General features: G+C 48.7%; 8 protein-coding genes across 8 annotated transcripts; 5 read left to right on the forward strand and 3 right to left on the reverse strand.

Moving 5' to 3' along the window:
* The first annotated feature begins 884 nt into the window (after positions 1–884).
* BO88DRAFT_407268 (alpha/beta hydrolase) lies at positions 885–3,091 on the forward strand. Its single transcript, XM_025707382.1, has 6 exons — positions 885–981; positions 1,036–1,225; positions 1,293–2,441; positions 2,496–2,574; positions 2,643–2,703; positions 2,767–3,091. Exons 1-6 carry the CDS (start codon positions 940–942, stop codon positions 2,938–2,940), a joined length of 1,695 nt encoding a protein of 564 aa, XP_025559782.1. The 5' UTR covers positions 885–939; the 3' UTR covers positions 2,941–3,091.
* A 438-nt stretch (positions 3,092–3,529) lies between these two features.
* BO88DRAFT_470404 (uncharacterized protein) lies at positions 3,530–4,221 on the forward strand (the record flags this gene model as incomplete). Its single annotated transcript, XM_025711668.1, has 1 exon — positions 3,530–4,221. A coding segment is annotated over one exon (639 nt), but the record flags the coding sequence as incomplete, so codon positions are not given.
* A 42-nt stretch (positions 4,222–4,263) lies between these two features.
* Positions 4,264–9,216, reverse strand: BO88DRAFT_490338 (ATP-binding cassette transporter; the record flags this gene model as incomplete). The annotated part of the gene is made up of 10 exons (XM_025712771.1): positions 4,264–4,636; positions 4,717–5,655; positions 5,732–6,442; positions 6,483–6,538; positions 6,598–6,863; positions 6,925–7,190; positions 7,261–8,317; positions 8,377–8,623; positions 8,689–8,989; positions 9,043–9,216. 10 exons carry the CDS (start codon positions 9,214–9,216, stop codon positions 4,493–4,495), a joined length of 4,161 nt encoding a protein of 1,386 aa, XP_025559784.1. The 3' UTR covers positions 4,264–4,492.
* A 328-nt stretch (positions 9,217–9,544) lies between these two features.
* BO88DRAFT_470416 (SDR family oxidoreductase) lies at positions 9,545–10,678 on the forward strand (the record flags this gene model as incomplete). Its single annotated transcript, XM_025711669.1, has 3 exons — positions 9,545–9,706; positions 9,767–10,331; positions 10,409–10,678. The coding sequence occupies 3 exons, from the start codon at positions 9,545–9,547 to the stop codon at positions 10,564–10,566; spliced, it is 885 nt and encodes a 294-aa protein (XP_025559785.1). The 3' UTR covers positions 10,567–10,678.
* A 23-nt stretch (positions 10,679–10,701) lies between these two features.
* BO88DRAFT_470424 (Zn(II)2Cys6 transcription factor) lies at positions 10,702–12,902 on the reverse strand. Its single transcript, XM_025711670.1, has one exon. It carries the CDS (start codon positions 12,876–12,878, stop codon positions 10,773–10,775), a length of 2,106 nt encoding a protein of 701 aa, XP_025559786.1. The 5' UTR covers positions 12,879–12,902; the 3' UTR covers positions 10,702–10,772.
* A 1,182-nt stretch (positions 12,903–14,084) lies between these two features.
* On the forward strand, positions 14,085–15,203 carry BO88DRAFT_347612 (thioesterase family protein; the record flags this gene model as incomplete). Its single annotated transcript, XM_025703384.1, has 4 exons — positions 14,085–14,159; positions 14,222–14,645; positions 14,696–15,090; positions 15,159–15,203. The coding sequence occupies 4 exons, from the start codon at positions 14,085–14,087 to the stop codon at positions 15,201–15,203; spliced, it is 939 nt and encodes a 312-aa protein (XP_025559787.1).
* Positions 15,204–15,951: 748 nt separating this feature from the next.
* BO88DRAFT_445971 (cytochrome P450) lies at positions 15,952–17,933 on the reverse strand (the record flags this gene model as incomplete). The annotated part of the gene is made up of 3 exons (XM_025710253.1): positions 15,952–16,488; positions 16,556–17,842; positions 17,891–17,933. 3 exons carry the CDS (start codon positions 17,931–17,933, stop codon positions 16,073–16,075), a joined length of 1,746 nt encoding a protein of 581 aa, XP_025559788.1. The 3' UTR covers positions 15,952–16,072.
* A 1,343-nt stretch (positions 17,934–19,276) lies between these two features.
* On the forward strand, positions 19,277–20,038 carry BO88DRAFT_470430 (alpha/beta hydrolase; the record flags this gene model as incomplete). Its single annotated transcript, XM_025711671.1, has 1 exon — positions 19,277–20,038. The coding sequence occupies one exon, from the start codon at positions 19,277–19,279 to the stop codon at positions 20,036–20,038; it is 762 nt and encodes a 253-aa protein (XP_025559789.1).
* Between the last annotated feature and the right edge of the window lie 20 nt (positions 20,039–20,058).

Below are 20,058 nucleotides of genomic sequence, written 5' to 3' on the forward strand. Positions count from 1 at the left end.
GCGATCCCCATTATTCCACTGCTGTTCCCTAGAAATAGCCGTAGTTTCATGGAGACTACCGTCATATTGTGAAACCCATCCTGGCAAGGTAAAATTAGCCGCCTCCGTCGCATTAATATTATATAGGTAGCTTGGAATCGCATACCTCGTCTTGGGTCAGTTTGGTTCGACAGGTCCTTAATCAAAGTACCTTGCAGCAGATGGTAATCTGCGTAATCTTCAAAACAGTCGAATTCTACTCACAATAAAATACAAAAGTACATACCAAGCCGGCTCGGATGCAGATCCGATCGATGGTTTGTCGCTCCAGTGTTCACATCGCTCTCGTCCACGGCGATCGAAAGCCGGAGTCCAGCATGAGGGAATCATGAACGGAGAAAAAGACGAGAAAGTAAAATTCATCCAACCCAGAACAAATCATAATAATAAAAATAAAAACAAAAAGGTGAATAAAAATGAAAAATCAAGTATAACTCAAAAAATAGAACCCTGCTGGCTTCTATAAGGGTATGTGGTCGAGAAGGCCGCTATCCCCTTTGTGAACGTTCTGAAATGATCGCCCCGTTAGAGGCATTATGGTGGCATCAAGCGACAGTTCGCCAAAGAAATCCACCGCAACCCTATATGGGAAGCCGATAGGTAGTCGCATACTCTGCCCTTGCTTAATTGTTGCCTAATTAATATATTTTGTCGTATCTATGTGATTTGAACTAGGGATTCTTTGAACTCTTATCTCCGAAGTCCAGGTAACCACGTTCAAGCCTCGTGTTGAGGCTGTGTCGGTTGCCGGCGGTGCCCCGATCTGCATGCATGCATGTCAGCCTGTCGTGGCTGACGCTAACTCGCTCACTTCATCCAGCACATATATCGTTGACTACTCCATCTTCTTACCATCAATTTTTCTTGCTCAACTCACTTTCCACCGGTGACATCAATACAATGCCTTCTGCGGTGCAAGCCGTGGACTTCTCCTGGAGTAGCGTACTCATCTCCTCCGCCCCATTAGATTATTCGCGTTCTAACCCGCTCCACCAGACTGCGCCAGGCCCAGCCCTGAACTTCGTCCCCTGCTACCAGGACTATCTGTGTGCACGTCTTGAAGTTCCTCTAGACTGGTCAGCCAGTGCCACTGAAAATACAACGGCCACCTTGGCCGTCATAAAACTGCCTGCACAGGTAGACCCTGCCGACGAGCGTTACGGTGGCTCTATAATCGTGAACCCAGGTACGGGAAACAATGTCACTACCGCTCCCATTCTGACTTTCACCACGGTCGCTCACAAGAATTACAGGTGGTCCTGGCGGTTCCGGCGTGCAGGAAATACTTGACCGAGGGAAAGAGATCCAGAAAACCGTAGACAGCCCCGATGATGCACAGCAATCTCGCTATTTTGACATTGTCTCCTTTGACCCCCGAGGCGTGGGAAATACCCTCCCTCCTTTGACGTGCTTTCCTGATCTGCTGTCTACTTACCTCTGGAGTGAGGCCGTGCAGGCTCATGGCTTGGTAGGTAGCTCCGGGCATGCAGCTGATCATCTCTGGGCCCGCATGCAGGCTCTAGCCACATCGTGTACGGATCCCAATAAGGACGGCGCGGATATTGGTCCGTATATGAATACCTGGAGTACGGCACACGATCTGCATCATATTGCCCAACTGCTCCAGCCGGACCCTCATGCAGATGCAAAGCTGCAATACTGGGGTTACTCCTACGGGACTCTGTTAGGTATCACTTATGCGAGTCTCTTCCCGGACCAAGTCCAACGGATGGTATTAGATGGGGTAGTAGATGCGTTAAGCTGGTACTCCGGTGATTTGTCGACATCATTGCGCGACGCGGATCGTATATTGGACAGTTTCTTCAGCTACTGTCACCAGGCAGGCCAGCCGAGATGTGCTTTTGCCAGCCCATCCGCCAACGGAGAAGACGATGAAAACGCAATAAGCGACCTCCAACAGCGTTTCACGAATATACTGTCTGATCTGAAAGCATCCCCCGTCTGGACCACTCATCCAAACCCAGACATAATCACCTATTCTGACGTGAGACGTCTCCTAAAACTCGCCTTGTACGCACCGCTCGACCTTTTCCCCATTCTCGCTACCATCCTAGCAGATCTTGAACAACGCAACGCAACGAGCATGGCCGGATGGAAAACCATGCTACGCGAGGAAATGCAGCCGACTCACTGCCTCGATCCAGAATGTCAGTCTCATGCTCCGTGCCGTGAAGCATGCCAATACTCGTTCCGCGCAGAAGTGACCGCCGGTACGGTATGTTTGGACTTGGACCAGAAGCTACTGAATACCACCCGCGAGCAATACTGGAATGAGTATCTTCGGCCTTCCATTGAGAGCAGCCATTGGATGGGGGATGCGTTTGCAGACTTTTTGATGCCATGTGCTAGGTGGAATGGTCGGGGACCGGGGGACTTCAAAGGTTCGTTCTAGTCTCATTGCACCTAGGTGCTGCCTAAATGCTAACCCAGAGAAGGACCTACCGGGATTCAGGATACGTCAGCACCTATACTTTTCGTCAGTAATACTTTGGATCCAGTAACACCCCTGGGCGAGTAAGTTTCTCGCCATCCTGCTATCTGTCAATGTACTTTCATCTACGGCCTATTGACAATAGTATTAGCGCCCACGCTATGTCCGCTTTATTCAAGCAGTCTGCCGTATTAGAACAACACGCTGAAGGTGTAAGTGCAATATCTCTACCTATGCTTCCAGAGACGTGTGTTTCTAACTGGACGTCTTTGTAGCATTGCTCCTTCGCTTCGCGTTCGGAGTGCACAGACAATTACATCCGCACGTATTTTCAAACTGGGGAGCTTCCAGCCCCAGGTACGCGATGTGAGACAGATATACGCCCTTTTGGGGTGGAGGAAGTGTTAGATGGAATCTCCCCAACGGAGCTGGAGAGGACGGAGCTATGATCTATCTACCTTCGTACATTGGTACCCGGAGTTTCCCTGTCAATACTAAATATTAAGCAAGTAATTTCACCAAAACCATTGTCATTGGATCTATGAGAGAGTTCATTGTTTCTATCTGTTGTGACGAGCTGATATAGTGCATATGTATCTTCTGTCAAATTAATGAATTGTGAACGAAAACCTTTATACTGTGATCATGCGTAAGCGAGGTCATGTGTAAAATATCGGTCGCGCTCCGGCACGTCGAACTCTCTTTCTACTGCCCAGCGCTGCTGAGATATCATATCACATTGACTGCTGAAGCTATCCAGCACACTCTCTATAACCATGAGGCACCGGAAAAGAACACTAGCCCCACGGTATCCAACAGGTGCCAGATAAGTGGTCGGTCACGGGACGCGATCCGCCAAGTTGAAGACAGTTCTGAACCACAATTAGTTATTCCCAGAACATAAAAAGCATCTCTCGATTGTATACTAGTCCATCGACATGGCCCCGGGAGAATACCATTCATTGCGCCACATACCGGAACTCGTAAAATTAGCCTCCTTACAATCTGCCACCCAAGCGGATTGCATTCCAACGACCTTGTCGGGCCCGATCCCAGCCGTATCTCAGCGCTTTAGAAGGACGGCTCAGTTTGCGGCAATGGGACTGGGAAATTCAGCATACGCTCAAGTGTCGCGGCTTGGAGCATCTTCTTCGAAGCGATCTACCTCGTCCCGACAAAACCCACGCCAAATTTGCGCTCTGGCGCCATTGGTCAATCACTGTCCGAAGATGGATGAATCGCCAGCTCTCTCGCAAAATGAGAGCAAAGTTGGGGGCCTCTCGCTTTGCTAAAAATAACGCGGATGATGCCTACAATGTTATACGAGATCTTGCCTCGCACTACGACCACGCCCTATGCGAGGCCACGTGGTTCAGGCTCATTGATATGCGGCGGTATCATTACACTACTGTGGCGCAATACGTTTCCAGTTTTCAGCGAGCATATATCGACGCGAAGGAGTTTAATTGCGGTATTAGTCCCTACACCGCGCTGATTGCGATCCTTGGTGAACTCAAGTCAGATCTTCCTTATTGGGTCGCCGCGGTGTTATGTTTGTTGCCTGAAGATGCGGTGACCGATTATACTGACGCTGATTTCTTCAAAAGCTGTCGCATGGCAATAGAGCAAGATGAGTGGTGGAATCAAAAAGATTCTAAAGTCGCGAGAGGCGGGTGATGTTTTCCACTTGTGCCATTTGAGAGAATAATTACCCAAGATGAAAGAAAGAGATATAACGGTCGATATCTGACCTGTACGATGATTTGAGGGTTGTCAAATGTTATTAAATTCCTGATACCTAGCATTGAATGAGTCAATGTCAGTACCCTTGCAAAGGTCAATGCACCACAGCGATGAGCCAGCACATTAGGGACTGGGCGTGCTCTAATATCCCCTTCCCTATGCTCAGATATCTTATCTTATCTCTATCTTCCGAATAAAGCTCACCCCACGAAACTGTTCACCGTGGAAACCAAGCACATACTCCACAATGATCAACAATCAAGTCTTCCGTTGTTTCCGCCATTTGAATATAAATATCAGATAGGTCGCCAACACCGCCATCGTGTAATTGAAAAGAATAAATCCAATGAAGATTCCGACGTTGTTACCGCGTTGTGAATAACTCATGGCATATTGCTTGACCTATATTTCCAAGAAGACGTGTTAGCAATCTTTATGTGGAAGGAAGAGGATGAACAGTAATGGAGGGAACAAAAACTAACATATTGATCACCATCCGCATAGGCACAGTAGTGGCACTCCTCAGTCGCGTCAGGATCTACTAGGTAACCTGTAGAATCCCCTGAAGCGAAGAAGTCAGCTGCATACGAGGCACATGTCTCCCCAGCGGGCACATGGAATGTGGTCAGTTCGGAGTCACGGCAGGTAATCTGCAGCGAATGCATGGCGTTGGTACCAATACCCTCAATGAAATAAAACAACGGGGAGATATCATAGAACCAGCGCCATCCGCGCGGTGTCAGAGGCGGAGGTGAGAGGGGTCCATTGAAGGTATTTATCACCAGCCAGACGAAGCCAGTGGCCACCTGTGCGGCCAGCACGGTGGGAAACAATGCGGCCGTCAATTGAGCGATACTCGCGACGAACAATGAATAGAGCTCGTACATGAGAAAGGCATAACCAGCGCGTGTTGAGATGGTGAAGTATCCGACCATGTAGTACCACAGAACCCAGTATACAAGCCCTCCCAAGAGCGTGAACGGGATCTCCACGAGAAGCGCGCTGATGGTAAAGACGCTCCAGTGGTATACACGTGACTCATTTTCTCGTGCCAGGAATTGATCGCGCAGGAGGATGAAGCGAGGTTCGATCTGGAGGCTGAGCACGGGCCCGGTGATTACTCCGACGAAAATAGAAAACATGCGTCCGCGGGAGTCAGTAAGGTCGTTGGATAGCTGAAGAAACGTGAGCCCGTTCATTAGCCCCATACAGATATTAAGTTGAATCTTTCCCAACACGTAATCTGAGTCGCGCCAGTAGTTCGTGAAAGCCCGTTGGGTGACCACTCGAATCTGCTCGAGATAGGAGGCCGCATATGCTCGATCAGAACCTGACGACCACAAAGTATTTCCTGCCCGTGGTTGAAGGAAGTGTTGAAGTTGCCTTTGGGTGGAGACATACTCGGGCGACTGCCGCCAAGTCTATCATGTTGGGGAGATGAGAAATGAACTGCGTAAAAGAAGGGTAATTCGTTGAGGTGGGGGCGAGGAATCATACCTTGAACCAGTCTACGTCGGGCTCTCCGCTGACTTCCAGAATGTAGTCCGCTGGATTTTCCGTTTCCCGGCAGCATCGCGTATACCGAGAGAAGTAATCGATTATAGTCTGGCACTGAGGCCCTAATGGACCGGAATAGATGGTTTTCCCACCTGGGACCAGCAGAAGCAAATTATCAAACTGTTCGATCATCTGCGCAGAGGGTTGATGAATTGTGCAGAGAATGGTCTGCCCAGCATCGGATAGCCTGCGCATCAGTTGCACGATGGAGAGTGCTGAATTGCCATCCAACCCGGACGTGGGCTCATCAAGAAAAAGAACAATGTCTGGCTTTGCAGCTAACTCAACCCCAATGCTCACCCGCTTGCGCTGTTCGAGGTTCAATCCTGCCCCTGGTACCCCGATGATTGCTTCGGCGATATCTTCAATTTCCAGAAGCCGGATGAGAAACTCCACGTGATGTATCTTCTCTTCCCAGGCGATTGCTTCTGAGCGGCGCAGGCATGCGCTCAGCTGGAGTGCTTCGCGCACCGTTGACGATGCTAGATGGATATCATTCTGGTGAACGAATCCTGTACGCCGTCCCATCGACGCCGGAAGTGTCTGCCCATTTAGATAGAGTCCGCCAGATATGCGGCCAATCTGGATACGCTGAGCTAGGGTATCAAGAAGCGTAGTCTGCTCGTACAGCAGGTCTGTCAGGCTTGGGGTCTATTTCATTAAACAACTTCTGAAAATCGGCTCGACTTACCTTGCCAGCCCCCGACATCCCCATCAACGCAGTCATCTTTCCTGGTTGAAGCCATCCTGTACAATAGAGCCTTGTAAGTCTTATACTTTATAATGGACAGAGAACTGAGTCTTACCTGAAACTTGGTGAAGCAAGTTCCTTCCATCGTCAAGTTCAAGTGACAGTTCATGCCAAGCAAACACATTTTGAGTGTTGTCTAGACAGCAACTAGTAGGGATCTCACCGTTGGAGATGGGTCTTAGTTCTTTGGAATCAGTGACATACGGTGGCTTCTCAATGTCCGTAGGACGGGTGGGTGAGGCGTTCGCCCACGATGGCAGCTTGCGGTAACACACCGTTGCCATTTGCTCAGATGCATGACGAAATCGCTCCATTCCAATTCTAAACAATAGTAGAGTCAGATTATGGCTGAGGATGGATATTCTCGGGAAAGGAAACTTACGTTACCACAATTGAAAAAAAGGCGAAAAAGGCCGCATTTATTGCAACATTTCGCCATAAGTGGAAGTAGTTGAACCCATACTCTACCATCAAATAGAGTCTCCCTGAAAGGTTTAATTGGCCTGCTACGGAGCCAGACACTGCACAGGCCTGAAGACTTGTTTCATTGTATGATGCTCCCCGAGGGACGATGTCCTGCAGGCTGCATGCATATGAACTGCTCCCGATCTCGTTGAGAGCGATGGACTCGAAAATATAGTACATGGGCTATACAAATGTTGAGGAGGTTAGCACATTCTGTTTGGAAGACTTATGATGACCTTCTGTTTCATCTTACATCAAGGTAGCGGATCCATGATAGCCAGACCTTCATTCCTGGTGGTGTGATATAAAAGCCCGTGTAGATGATTAGCACATTGAGTAAAAGCCCCACGGGGAGAATGGCCCGAGTGATAGAGTTTGTGAAGACAGCTATGGCTCGAAACATTACACTCAGTGCCATCAGGCCCATGTAGAGGCACGCCAGCCATGTGAAAAAGTTCCCCGCTGTACGCTGGAAGCCAATCATCCAGTAGATGGGAAGCGAGTACATGATGAAGATAAACTTCCAAGGTACGTCGGCGAGGATCTGACCGAGCGCGTATGCCGCGGGTCGGTAGAATCGCAACGCCTTCTGCTTGAGCAATATCGGGCGTTGGACAAAGGTATTCCCAAATTCAGCAGAAGCCTGCAACCCCATGATCAAAACGCAGAAAAAGAGGGCCGATGCGCGTGTATAAAGCCCTTCTGTCACGGCTCTCTGATTCCGGAACAGAGTGCCTAGAAGCAGAGCTTGGATGATTGTCCCAGCCGCCTCAGCCATCCAGGCAGCTCGATCAGTCAAAAAAATCTGATAATGGCGAACTGTACACTCATATACCTGACGGTACATGGGCAAAGCGTATTCTGATGCTTTAAAATCTTTACTTGTTGCCGACTGAGGTGGCTCAACAGCCTCACGCACCGTCTGCTGGTAGGAGCTGCTTTCTCGGAACCGGGCCTCAAAATCAGCGGGCTGAAAGGGCACCGGCCTTTGGAGATCTTTCCGAGCTTGCCGACCTGCCGGAGGCCCCGACATAGATGCCAGAAAGTCGGAAACCGAGATCCTTGGAGAGCAATAAAATCCAAGGGACTCAAAGTAGGCTTTTGCTGATGACGCCGGGCCATAGTAGGCAACGTAGCCGTCATTCAGAACTAAGATCTTATCAAACATTGAAACTGCAACATCGCTAGCTTGATATAAAGACATGGCGGTCATGCATCGACTGCGGGTGGTGTATTTGCGCATGGTAGTGAGAAAGCGGATGGCAGTTGATGAGTCCAACCCCCGAGTAGGGTTGTCAAAACAGAACAGACTAAGGGACATGATCAGCTTCTTTGGTCTGTTGTGAGAAGTACTGGATGAGTAATTTACCTTGCACGCGTGCAGAGAGCCTCAGCGAGAGAGACACGACGACGCTGGCCGCCGCTGACTCCACGAAGATAGTCGGTTCCGATTCGGACTTGAGCTGCATGAGCAAGACCCATAAGCTGCAGAAGACTTTGTAGGTCCTCTTCAATTCTGGAGGCTCTATCCGGATCAGAGTTTGAATGCCGGGCATTGAGAGCAAACCTAAGCGTGGTGCTGACAGATAAAGTTGGAAAGTGGATGTCACCCTCCCCTGTTAACGTGCATAGCCATCTTAGCCAGTGCTTGTTTTAATTGGGGTGTGGGAAACTCTCATACCAACGAAGGCTACCTGGTTGGGCTTATTTCGCCTCGCTGTCGAGGCATCCATTGAGCCATACCAGACGTCACCCTCCATTCTCAGATACTCGTCCCTCATGTTCGACAAGGCTTTCAGAACGGTGGTGCATCCACTGCCCGGGCGTCCCACAATCATCAACATTTCCCCTTCGCGGATTGTCCCAGTCAGACGCTGCAGAATGGGTCGAGATGGGATTTCCTTTCGCGAAAACCAGGTCACCGGGTTGGCGAAAGTTTTCAGACGTCGTAGAGTTTCGGGAACATCGGACATCCGTTGGCGCTGGTTTCAAGTCAGTGTATGGAATCTCTTGTCACCATGTGTCGGAAACAAACCCCAACTCCTGCGCCTATGACTGACAATTCCTTGAATATGATGCCACCCAAGCGCTCTGATTCACTGGTAGTCTGGCGACCAAGGAAACTGGCAACCAGTTGATCGATCTCTGCATCCTGATGTGTCTCTCGACTTCCATTGTACTCATTATCTCCGCAGCCCAATGTCTCCATGATACACATATCAAGCTGGTAAAAAGCTTCGCTACGCTCTATAGTCTTCTCTTGGGCGCGATTTTGCTAGGACTTTAAAGGAGCTCCTACGAAGCCTTCAAGCACCGAAGCATAGGAGAAGGTGCCGGATTACCAAATGGGGTAATGGTTGCTCCTTACGGTTAGACCAAGGGCCAGCTCCACTCTCAGCGGAGTTAGCCGACTTGGTGGATAGCATTGGGAAGTAGAGATAAATAGCAGACACGCAGGCGCAGGGAAACGACAAAAATGAAGATTCCTTATTCTTGTTACCCACTCAAAAATAATTGAAAGTATTCTCGCAAGAACCATGTCAGGTTCCCATTTTGATCCCGATCAGTTCACTCGTGCGGGTTGCATAACACGGAAATACTACCGCGATGTCTATCCCACCATCGATCCATCACGGCCAGAGCTATCACAGAAAGATAAAGTAACCATCGTCACGGGCGCAGGAAAAGGAATTGGCCGAGTGAGAACAAACCCGACCCCTTTACAGATGCAATCATGACTGACCTCTGTGATACTCCAGGCTATTGCGCGAGCTCACGCCCAGTCCGGCGTCAAGGGGCTAGTTCTTGTGACTCAGTCTGCTCAGTCGGCTGAAGAGACGAAAGCAGTTTTGAAAGCCGAATTCCCCTCTGTTGATGTGCTGTCCCTGCCTACGGACATCACCAATGAGAAGGAAATAGCGCAGACCTTCGACACTATCAGGAACCACTTTGGAATCGCGCACACTTTGATCAACAACGCCGGTGTCTTTGCCTCGATAGCGCCCGTTGCACAATCAGACTCCAACACCTGGTGGAAGGACTTTGAGGTCAACGTACGGGGGACATACCTTGTCACCGCGGCATACCTGCGTCTGATCGCCGCTGAGAGCGCCGATTTTCGGCCCACTGTAGTCAACCTCATTTCCACGATTGGTCTGACGCCGCCTGGACTGAGCAGTTACTTTATCAGTAAATTGGCTGTGGCCAAATTCACCGAGTTTGTCACAGCCGAGAACCCCCAGGTTGCCACGTACAGTCTCTCTCCGGGTATCGTACAAACTAGCATGACCCTGGATTCATTCAAGCCATTTGCTAAAGATACTGGTATGTTCACAAACATCACAACTGGCAATTTCGAAGCCCTTAGGCTAATCATGGCAAATTTTCTCTGTCCGGAATAGCGGAACTTCCAGGTGCTGTGACCGTCTACTTGGCCGCAAAACGGCCACAATATCTGAATGGACGTCACCTATCCTCCAATTGGGATTTGGCAGAGATTGAAGATAGGGAAACGGAGTTATTTTCATCAGATACACTGAAAGTGGGTCAGTTCATCTGATGGGCTCTCACTACTACCTTCTGGTGGGAGTTACTTTCACGAAACGGCGTCGCGTTCTCGTTGTTCATAAATGTAACTAGCAGCCCCTATTATCGGTGTATTCAGATGTGATAGGCTATTATATATCTTGTAGTAGGCATTCGAAACTCAATTCTAGCCGATATGCACACATGCATATGTAACATGGACGATAGTGGTTGCAAGGTTCAAAAATTAGTTTCCAAATGTATCTCAGGCACATCCATCAACATATCACTGATTTCATGACAGTACCCAGACCAGGTGTTAGGGTCAATAGTATCTGCAAATGACCACAAAGCGTTTTCCTCGGAGGCGAAGGGCACAGATTGCTGGTCCTCTGCTTCCATGTGTTCGTCGGTCTGCACCCTCCGGTAATCGTTGCGATCACTGAACGCTGATGATTGAGAACTCAGCAACTCTATGAGGGCACTAACTCTCCCTAGTAGATACCGTGTCCGATGAGCCGCTCGGGATGCAATTGGATTGTTTGTCCCCGCTCCCTCAAAAATCGGAAGTGATCGCTCAACATGTTGCTGAGCGAGTGGGAACCAGTAGCATAAGGGGTAGGCCAGCATAAACCCCACAAGGGTGAGAACGGCATTCCACAAGTACTGGTATATTTCCGAGCATCCATAAAGAGCATCATGATAAAGCATGCGAGTGTGTATGAGGTCCGTGACGGTTAGCGCATGTTGTAGTGCCGTGGTGGCGTGTATATCGGCTTGTGGACTCCGTTGTGGAACTAAGCCGCGACTTGGGAATTGGATAAATGGTCGGTGAGCCCAGAGTACGATGTCATGATATCGAAGTTCTAGAAGTGTTTTTTGTAAAGTGAGCGCTGGGGCCTCATGAAACGACAGTGTTGCATTATGACCATGTTTCAGCCGACTCATGGAAGAGGTAACCTCGTCTGGTTGATAAACATTACATAGAAGTGTAATATTGGTGTATAGGTTCGCGTCCAAGATTTGATCTCTCCATCGGTACAGGCCTTTGATTTCCCGCGACAAAAAGTGCGCATGGCGCTCAGTATGATTATATGGATCAGTTGTACCTGACGCACCACGCATATGATGCTCCAGATCCTCGGCCATCTTCCTTGCCACAACAGTGAGCAATATCGATGCCGAATGGAATCCGAGCTCTGAGGTATCCCAAGGATCCTGCGGATTTGGGAGTGACGTGTTGAGTATTGCATCATCTAGAGAGATAGCCATAGGCTTTCCCAGAAGTCGTGAACAATGGAAGTCGAGGTGTACCAATGTCCACCACACATGACGACGCGTTTCAACCTCATGTGTGGTCGCACGAGTTACCAGGGGGTGCTGTAAGCCAAGCGACTGTGCGAGTCGCATCGCCACGCCGATAATATTATATGCTGCTTGGTATTCTCCAGAGTTCTGTAAAAAAGCGGCCATAAAGAGATGCCGCTGCACGTCTAGTAGAGAAGGTTCTGCGTACAAGAGATAGTGGCTGTTCGTCCCAAGTGCCCTATGGAAAAAAGCAACATATAGGCTAGCTAGCGAAGGGGCTTGAGGGGAATGATCCCCTGTTTGCAATAATACTGAGCTCATTTGGATGCTTAGCAAGCGGTTCTGAAGCCCGGCATAATGGATTGATTGTAAGCAGTAGGCCATCAGCGCTTGCCGCAATGACTCAGACATTTGACCCGACATGATCGTCAAGTCCTCCGGGCTAATAATCGGCATTAGGGGATGATACCGAGTCCAGAAGACATCGAATAGGGATTTTTCAAGTTTATGTAAGCTGTCCAGCGTCAGGTGTGGCACATCCGACTCGGTGGTTCTCAGCAAGTTTGGCGAGGAATACTGAGCGTCTGAAGCAGCCGGATCAATAGGTTGAGGGGATGGGCGTGTTGACATCTGCGATACCATAGAGCAGAAATTATTCATTCGAGAGGTAAAGCCTGCAAATGAATCCAGCTGCGGGCGCGGAGGAGCGATGGCAGCATGGTGTGCGGATAAACTCCGTTGTGAACTGGACCTTGGCCTCACTTGTTGGTTGGGCCCTTCTTGAATCGGGGTCGATGGCGACGCAGACTGGGCTGGCGGGGGACTGCGTAAAGCAGCCGGCTGCAGTTTCCGGCTGCCAGAAGGTGGTCTTGAATTCTGGGTCGGCTTGCTGCATTGGATCTTGTTGGCACGGCACTGGCCACAGGGTAACGCACCATCGCAGCGAACCCGGTGTTGACGGCAAAAGTCGCATGCTCGGCGCACTTTCTTCCGTTTGACCAGTGGTGTTGATCGTAAAGAAACGACATTGTACAGCATTTCGGAGTAAGTGATAGATGAAGGTGAGGAGGGTGGAGCAGGTTGTAGTGTGGATAGAGCAAGGAGACTCCATCATCACTAGTACTATACTACTAGATACTAACTCATGCCTCGGTCACCTGACTCCACTGTCCCGGAAGATCAGACCAATAGGATATTGAGGAAGGAATAGCCAATCAGACTAGCCGGAATAACCTGACAGTGTGTGGACCCGACGGAGTACGAACATGTCCATGATTAGACGGTATTTTAATCCTGAGTATCTTAGTGATAGCTTCCCGTAGTTTAATGGTTATACCCACTAGACGAGGTCCTTCGGCAGTGTATAAAGTTCCGATCTACCGAGAATCTTTAGATGCCACGAGTCCGAACTATAGCCATGGCTCTATGTCCAGGTCAAGGGCGATTATTCAAATACATAGACTGCGGTAACCGTTGATCTCTAGTATCCGACTATAACTCGACCCCACTCCCTTCTCATCCTTTCTGTTCCCTAATCAAATCGATATGAGTTTTGGTCTGGTCTTGGGACTTGCTGTCTTTGAGTACAAAGAGGCCTTTTCGCTCGATATTCCTTCATGCACCATATTAGAAGCTTGTTGCGCCTGGCTACTATTGCGACATGGGATACTACATGCCTGATGCACCATATAGTTTGCATGTCCTAGGCCAGGAGAGTGATAGTATTTGTGCCTGGGAAATTGAATAGCCACTCGAAAGAGCGACAGGCTAGCAGTGCCTACATGTTGAGTTAATGCTAAGAATCAATGGATATCACACCAAAAGAAGGGCAGTGATACTATTGCAACGTCGCCATAGTAGGTTCAAGCACCAATTTGTCAATCCGAGAAAGGCTATTGACGGTAAGACTCGCGTTATGAGTTTGGTGGCATACCCCCATCTCATATGTACAATATGCAGGCTTACATCCCCTATGACGACTCAAAATCCCGTCTTCATGATGTACGACACGTGTCGCGCTCACATTATGCAGCATGAGCTGACTTAAAGAACTCTAATACTTTTAATGAATGTGACCAGTCCTTCTACAATGGCTGATCGGTCGGATAGTCCGTCTATGTGATTTACGACACGTCACCTTTTTGATATAGGTGCGTGTTATCCATCATATTGACTGAGATTTAACTAATGTCTAAACTACGCTCTGTCCCACTAGCACTGTCAGTTGGATTTTCAAGTTCTAAAATGGATCCAAATATACAAGCAATACCTGGACTGGAAAGGACTTTTGCTGTGAGACCGGCCTCGGACGATAACGATGTGAGATCATCGCACTCTAAGCGCTCGATCGCGACCATTCTAACCAAGCCTTTATTTCATAGGACATATTCACTAATGTAAATCCTCTATGGTGTCCGCTCGGACTCAATGCCGTATTTGGGGGCGTCCTCATGTCTCAAGCCCTTAACGCAGTAATGCAGCGAGTCTCGTCTTCCTTTATAGTCCACAGCATGCATTGTCATTTTGTCAAGGCAACCCGGGTCGGGAACCCTGTTTTTTATCATGTGAGCCGAGTGAGTCAGGGTAAAGCATGCAGTGTTTACACTATATCCGCAAGGCAAAATGATCATGATGTCCTCATCGCAACCGTGAGCTTTAGACGGGCCTCAGCCCCGGTTGGAAATGTCTTGAAACATGCAGTTCCAAAGCCTGAATTAGTGTTGGATGATGAGACGGAATCCCATCGCTATGGTGAAGGCACTGCGAGATCTCTGTTTGAGTTTAAGATGTCAACGGCTTCCATCGGTAAGCCCGAGAAGCAATAAGTATTTAACTCCGCGCTGACATGTATTCAGGAAAAGGTGACGCCGATCCCGAGACCAGGTACTTCAGACGCATTGTTCGCGCACAAAGTAGCTTGGCTAGACCAGGTGGCAGCAACGAGCATTTGCTTGCCCTGGTATGTATGACAGATACGTATACTGCTGGAACGGTTGGGAGAGCCCATGGTATACCATTATATACTAGATTCAACGCCGGTTTGAAGGACGGAAATCCTCAAGCACAGGTGGCCTTCAAGGCACTGTCCACCGTGGCTCATACCATTTACTTTCACAACGTGGATCATGTCTGTGTCAACCACTGGATGACGGAAGAGCTGCATTGTCCTTGGGCTGGAAACGAACGTGGCCTGGTCATATCACGCATATGGTCATCAGATGGAGTCTTACTTGCCACTTGCTCTCAAGAGGTGAGCAAGAAGCTGTTTTACTATTCGCGGTGTTCTATCTCCCACTTTCAACTAACTTAGAGATGCAGGTTCTAGTTCGACTCCCTCAGGAAAATATCCCAGCAAGGCTGTAATGAGCATAGTCCAATGTCCACCTCATATGTACATTTCATGTAAGTTATCCCTGGCGGATAATAGTTTGTCTCTTTACATGCCTCCTACACGTTCGGATGGCCACCAGAATAATAATAGTGGCGGTGCGGCTAACTTAACGGCCGGTAGCATAATCAATATCGGCACATGCTCATGTTGCAAATTCCATGTATTACATGCTGATAAAAAATTACTGTTATTTGTGTTCCTGTAGACAGCTTTGCATCCTGCCAATTATATTCGTATGCATTGCGATGAACAGTTAACTGCAAAGCTTTTGGCGAGAATTAAGGGGAGGATGGTATCCCAGCATGACCTGCACCCCAGCTAAGAAAAGAAAAGATATTAATATTGCGCTACCTGAGAATAGCTACTGAGTGCCCAAGTGGTCCTTTTCGGCTACTGGTGCTTCAATCGCTCCAGAGGTGCTCTCATCAGGGCTTTTCGGGTTGTATCTGGCAATATGCATATCTCTGGAAGAGGCGGGAGTTAGATATATTACTCTGCAGTGAATGTCCTTCTGATATACTACATGATACTAATGTACTTCTTGCGCTACTTCATCAGCATACGTTCAATTACATTCGATTCATTCGTTTAATGCAGGCCTCGACTGCGCAGCAACTGTGTATGGAAAACATCGTTTGTTTCTTGACACTGATTCTCGCCACAATAGTTGCCAGTATGCTTTTGAACAAGCTCTCAACATAGAGAACTAAGTTTCTCAATGAAGCCGGAAGCCATTTATCTCAGACCAATAATTGCAGCCAATATTGCCGAACAGAGAGATCAACATCATCAGTTGAAAGGGTAATCCAGAACAATATCTAACCTGATCTCACGCCCAGCTTCAATGCCTTAGACAAACCTTAGTGCCATTTCGAGAGCACAGAGTCAAGGTGAGTGCTTCCTCCCACGGGCCAGGATCCTTGCTCTCCAGAGTTGAGAACTGCTGTGCCAGACGGACAGTAACATATGCGGCTTCGGTCAAGGCATATTGTTGGCCGATGCAGATCCGAGGACCACCGTTGAACGGCAAGTATTCCCATCCTGGGCGCAGATCTGCCCAGCGCTCCGGACGAAACTCATTTGCATCGGGTCCATATAGATCTTGACGACGGTGCATTGCCCACACGCTGTAGAACACGATAGTACCCTTACGCACGAAAACTGGGGATCTTCCGGCGGAACCGCCACCGACTGGCAGCACAGTATTGCTCAGTGCTTTACGAGAATTTACTGGGACGACTGGGTGAAAACGAAGCGCTATACACAGAACGTTAAATAAACGACGAACTCTGCCAGTTGATGACAATGCATGCGTTGGAAACACACTCATTCAGACAGTGTTTAAGGTATGTCAGGTTCCGAAGCTGCTGGTATGTGGGTGCGCGACCGTTGAGAGTCGCAACCTCCTCGCGCAGCTTCTTCCAGATGTTCGGGCTTCTAGCCAGCATGAAAAACAAATTGCTCAGTAGCGATGCGGTGGTATCACGGCCGGCAAGGAGGATGTTCATGAGTTCATCACGGATGCGGTCGCGGTCACCTGTTTGTTCAGCCAAACCCTGTAAGAACAAATAGCGGGTATGCCTTCCCTCATCGTTCGAGCTCTTCTTGGCATAGTCTTCACGGTACTTGAGCGCCTTATCGATGAACTGCTCCACCAGGCTATGACAGATACGGTTGGATCGCGTCGCCTTGTGGTCAGGAAGAACTCGCCCTAAGAAACCGAGACGGGTGTTCCTAGCAATAGCATGCTGCGCATAGTTGAAAGCTGAAGCAAAATCATTCTCATTAGGCACCACACCAGACAGACGCTGATTCAGGCTTTGGACACTGTGGCCAAAAAGAAATTCAGTGGCGGAATCGAGCGTGTAGCAGAAGAAGAGATCTTGCAGGTCCACGGTTGAGCCATCTGTAGGAATTAACGCCAACAGACCTTGCATCAACTCCTCAAGCTTCTCTAAATCCGCAATCTGGTCCTTGACGAAATTGGGACGCACCATGGCGCGGGATTGAGCCCAGTGCTCGCCATCGGAGGTAAAGATTCCATGGCCCAATAGCGGACCGAAGGTCGCGATACGACTTCCCAGACCATAATCTCTAAATTTGAGGGATAAGACAGCTTTTAGATTCGCCGGTTCGCAGGTTATAATTAAGGGGGTTGTGAATCGCTTTACACGGAATGTATGTCCGTACCGTTGGAACCGGTGTTGGATGAGTTCGAGGAGACGGTGGGATTTCGCTGCTTGGATGTTCTCCAGAAGCACATCGATGCCGAAAAGAGGATCTTTCGAGGCTGACAATACAGGCTCACAACCATATTCCTTAGCAAACTGTGACTGTAAATACATACATCGCAATTTTCTGACCACGCAGAAGAAGAAAACAATAGCAGCTCCGACAGCTATCGTCAAGACATGGGTGTTGTTGCTCTCCATAATGTTATCGGCTTGATAGTCGATAGCAAAGGCGCTGACAATTATTATATCAAACCTGGTCGGACCGCAAAGCCGCAAGGGCATTTCACATTCCTGGGTGAATAAAGGGGAGAGCTGAGACAAGCATGCACACGTGAGAACAGTGATCAAGGGTTCTGGCGGAAGGCAGAACTTGGAACCTCCTTGCAGGAGAGCTTATTACTGATAAAGTGCGTTCTCAGTCAGACCTGACCACCGTATTAGTGCGGTGCATTCGTATTTCGGTCCCATTCTTTAAAGTTGGAGAACCAAGACAAACAATTATCAGCGGAATTTAGACGACATTATCTACCGCTATCAGTAACCCTAGTCATTCATATATGGAATGGAATATAGTGTATTGATTCGAGTTCCCGGTTATGTTGGGCTAACCCATCACTCCTAGGGATCAATCACCGTCGCGCATTCATCCCTTGTTGAACTATCTTCGCGACGCGTAGTTTATATAACACCAGCAAACAATACCCTAGCATCGAGGCTCTCTTGACTACTGCTTCTCTAAATATTCATCTCCTTGCTGCTCATTCGCGCCCAGGTAGAGAGCTGACAACGATATTTATAATTGACTTTATATGCAGCGTTTTCTGCAATTGCGGCTACTTGCATATGTACTACAAGGATATCACTGCACAAATAGTATATACAAGATACATCACTACTCCCTTTCCAAGCAGAATTTAGATGTTGCCACTGGGTAGTTCGTGGTTATACTTGATGTTTGAAGTTGGAATTTATGTACCACCTTGGTATGTGAAAAATATGATTTCCGGATAAACTAAAAATAAAAGTATAAGTTGATAAAACATTGCAGCCATCCTCATTGGAAATGGCTGGCTACGAGATTGTACTAGTTATAGAAGAAGGACTATACCTGAGCATAATAGGGGCTGTCATACAGCCAAGCTGGCTTTCGTGCCTTGCATCGCTCGCATTTGAATATATCATATTTCTCCTGCTCACATGGCCGTTCAATACAACCTCGACTCCCCTATTATGCACGGGACAACCCCCCAAGTTGATGATACCGAGTTGACATGGCTATTTAATCAGCTATCAACCAGAAATGTAGTTTCAAACCCAAAATTCTACATGTCATGCCAGGTTTGACGTTCAGGCTGCTTAGCAAACACATAGTCGCAATAGGTGACGAGGCAATTATTGACGATCGCTTGGATGGTAGAGGGACCAAATGAACCAACCCAAAGACAAGTCCGTTGTGCTATAATTTCGAGAGCAACCCAGTCTTCCTCTAATAAAACTTTGTTACTGATAACTTGCAGATAGCTTGCATCAGAAGAGGAAGTACTGTCATGTGTAAGCGTGCTGACGCGGGTGGGTCGGAAGGAATGGAAAGAGCCATTGGATCCCTCGTGGCGTACTCACTAGCTTCCAGCAGGATAGACTAACATCACCGGCATAATCTGGATTATTAACAATGCTTTGTTGCTTAGTTCATTATTAGAAATCAGATTATGTGCAGTGATTGTGATATATAAAGTACACAGCCAAATAGTTATTGTGGCCTAGTATGAGTAACAATTACAAGCAAGAGCTCAACTATCAATTTCAACACTATGTCTCAACCCAAGCCTTCAATCGTGATTGTCCCAGGAGCCTGCGCTCTACCTGAACTATACGATCCGGTGACTACAAGAATCGCAAGCCAGGGCTACGAAATCCACACAGTCCGGCTACCCAGCGTGGGCCCCAGCGAAGGCCCCCTTCCGGAGCCTGGCACCATGTATGACGATGCGGCGGCGATTGCGCGTGAGATTGAACGGCTAGTGGAACAAGGAAAGGAGGTCGTTGTGGTGGCGCACTCGTATGGCGGGACGCCCGCCAGCCAGAGCATCCAGGGTCTGATCAAGAGGGAGGGCAGCAAGGACGCTGGTGGGGTAGTACGCCTGGCGTATATGACGGCCGTGGTGCCTCCCGAGGGCAAGTCGACAGCGGACGTATTGGGTAGTCTTCCTATGGACATCTCCGTCGATGACCAAGGATGGATGAGTCTCGTCGACACCGCGGCCTTCGCAGCCACAGCCTTCTCCGATATGCCCCCCGACGAGGGCATGACATGGGCTCGACAGTCCACACACCATTCAGCAGCCAGCTTGGCTAATGTCTTGACGTATGCCGGGTACAAGAATGTCCCTGTCGCGTATCTGCTGTGCACTGACGACTTGGTTATTTCGCCAGACGTGCAGCAGAAGATGATTGATACGGTTGCAAGTGAGAGTGGGCGGGAGGCGGACGTGACAAGGATTCCCACTGGCCATGTTCCCGTCACAAGTGCTCCGGAACTCGTGGTGGATTGGATTTTGAAGATCGTAGGCTGAGAGGAGAAGTGAGACAGCCG

The sequence above is a fragment of the Aspergillus vadensis genome, assembly GCF_003184925.1.
Source record: "Aspergillus vadensis CBS 113365 unplaced genomic scaffold BO88scaffold_23, whole genome shotgun sequence".
NCBI lineage: Eukaryota > Fungi > Ascomycota > Eurotiomycetes > Eurotiales > Aspergillaceae > Aspergillus > Aspergillus vadensis.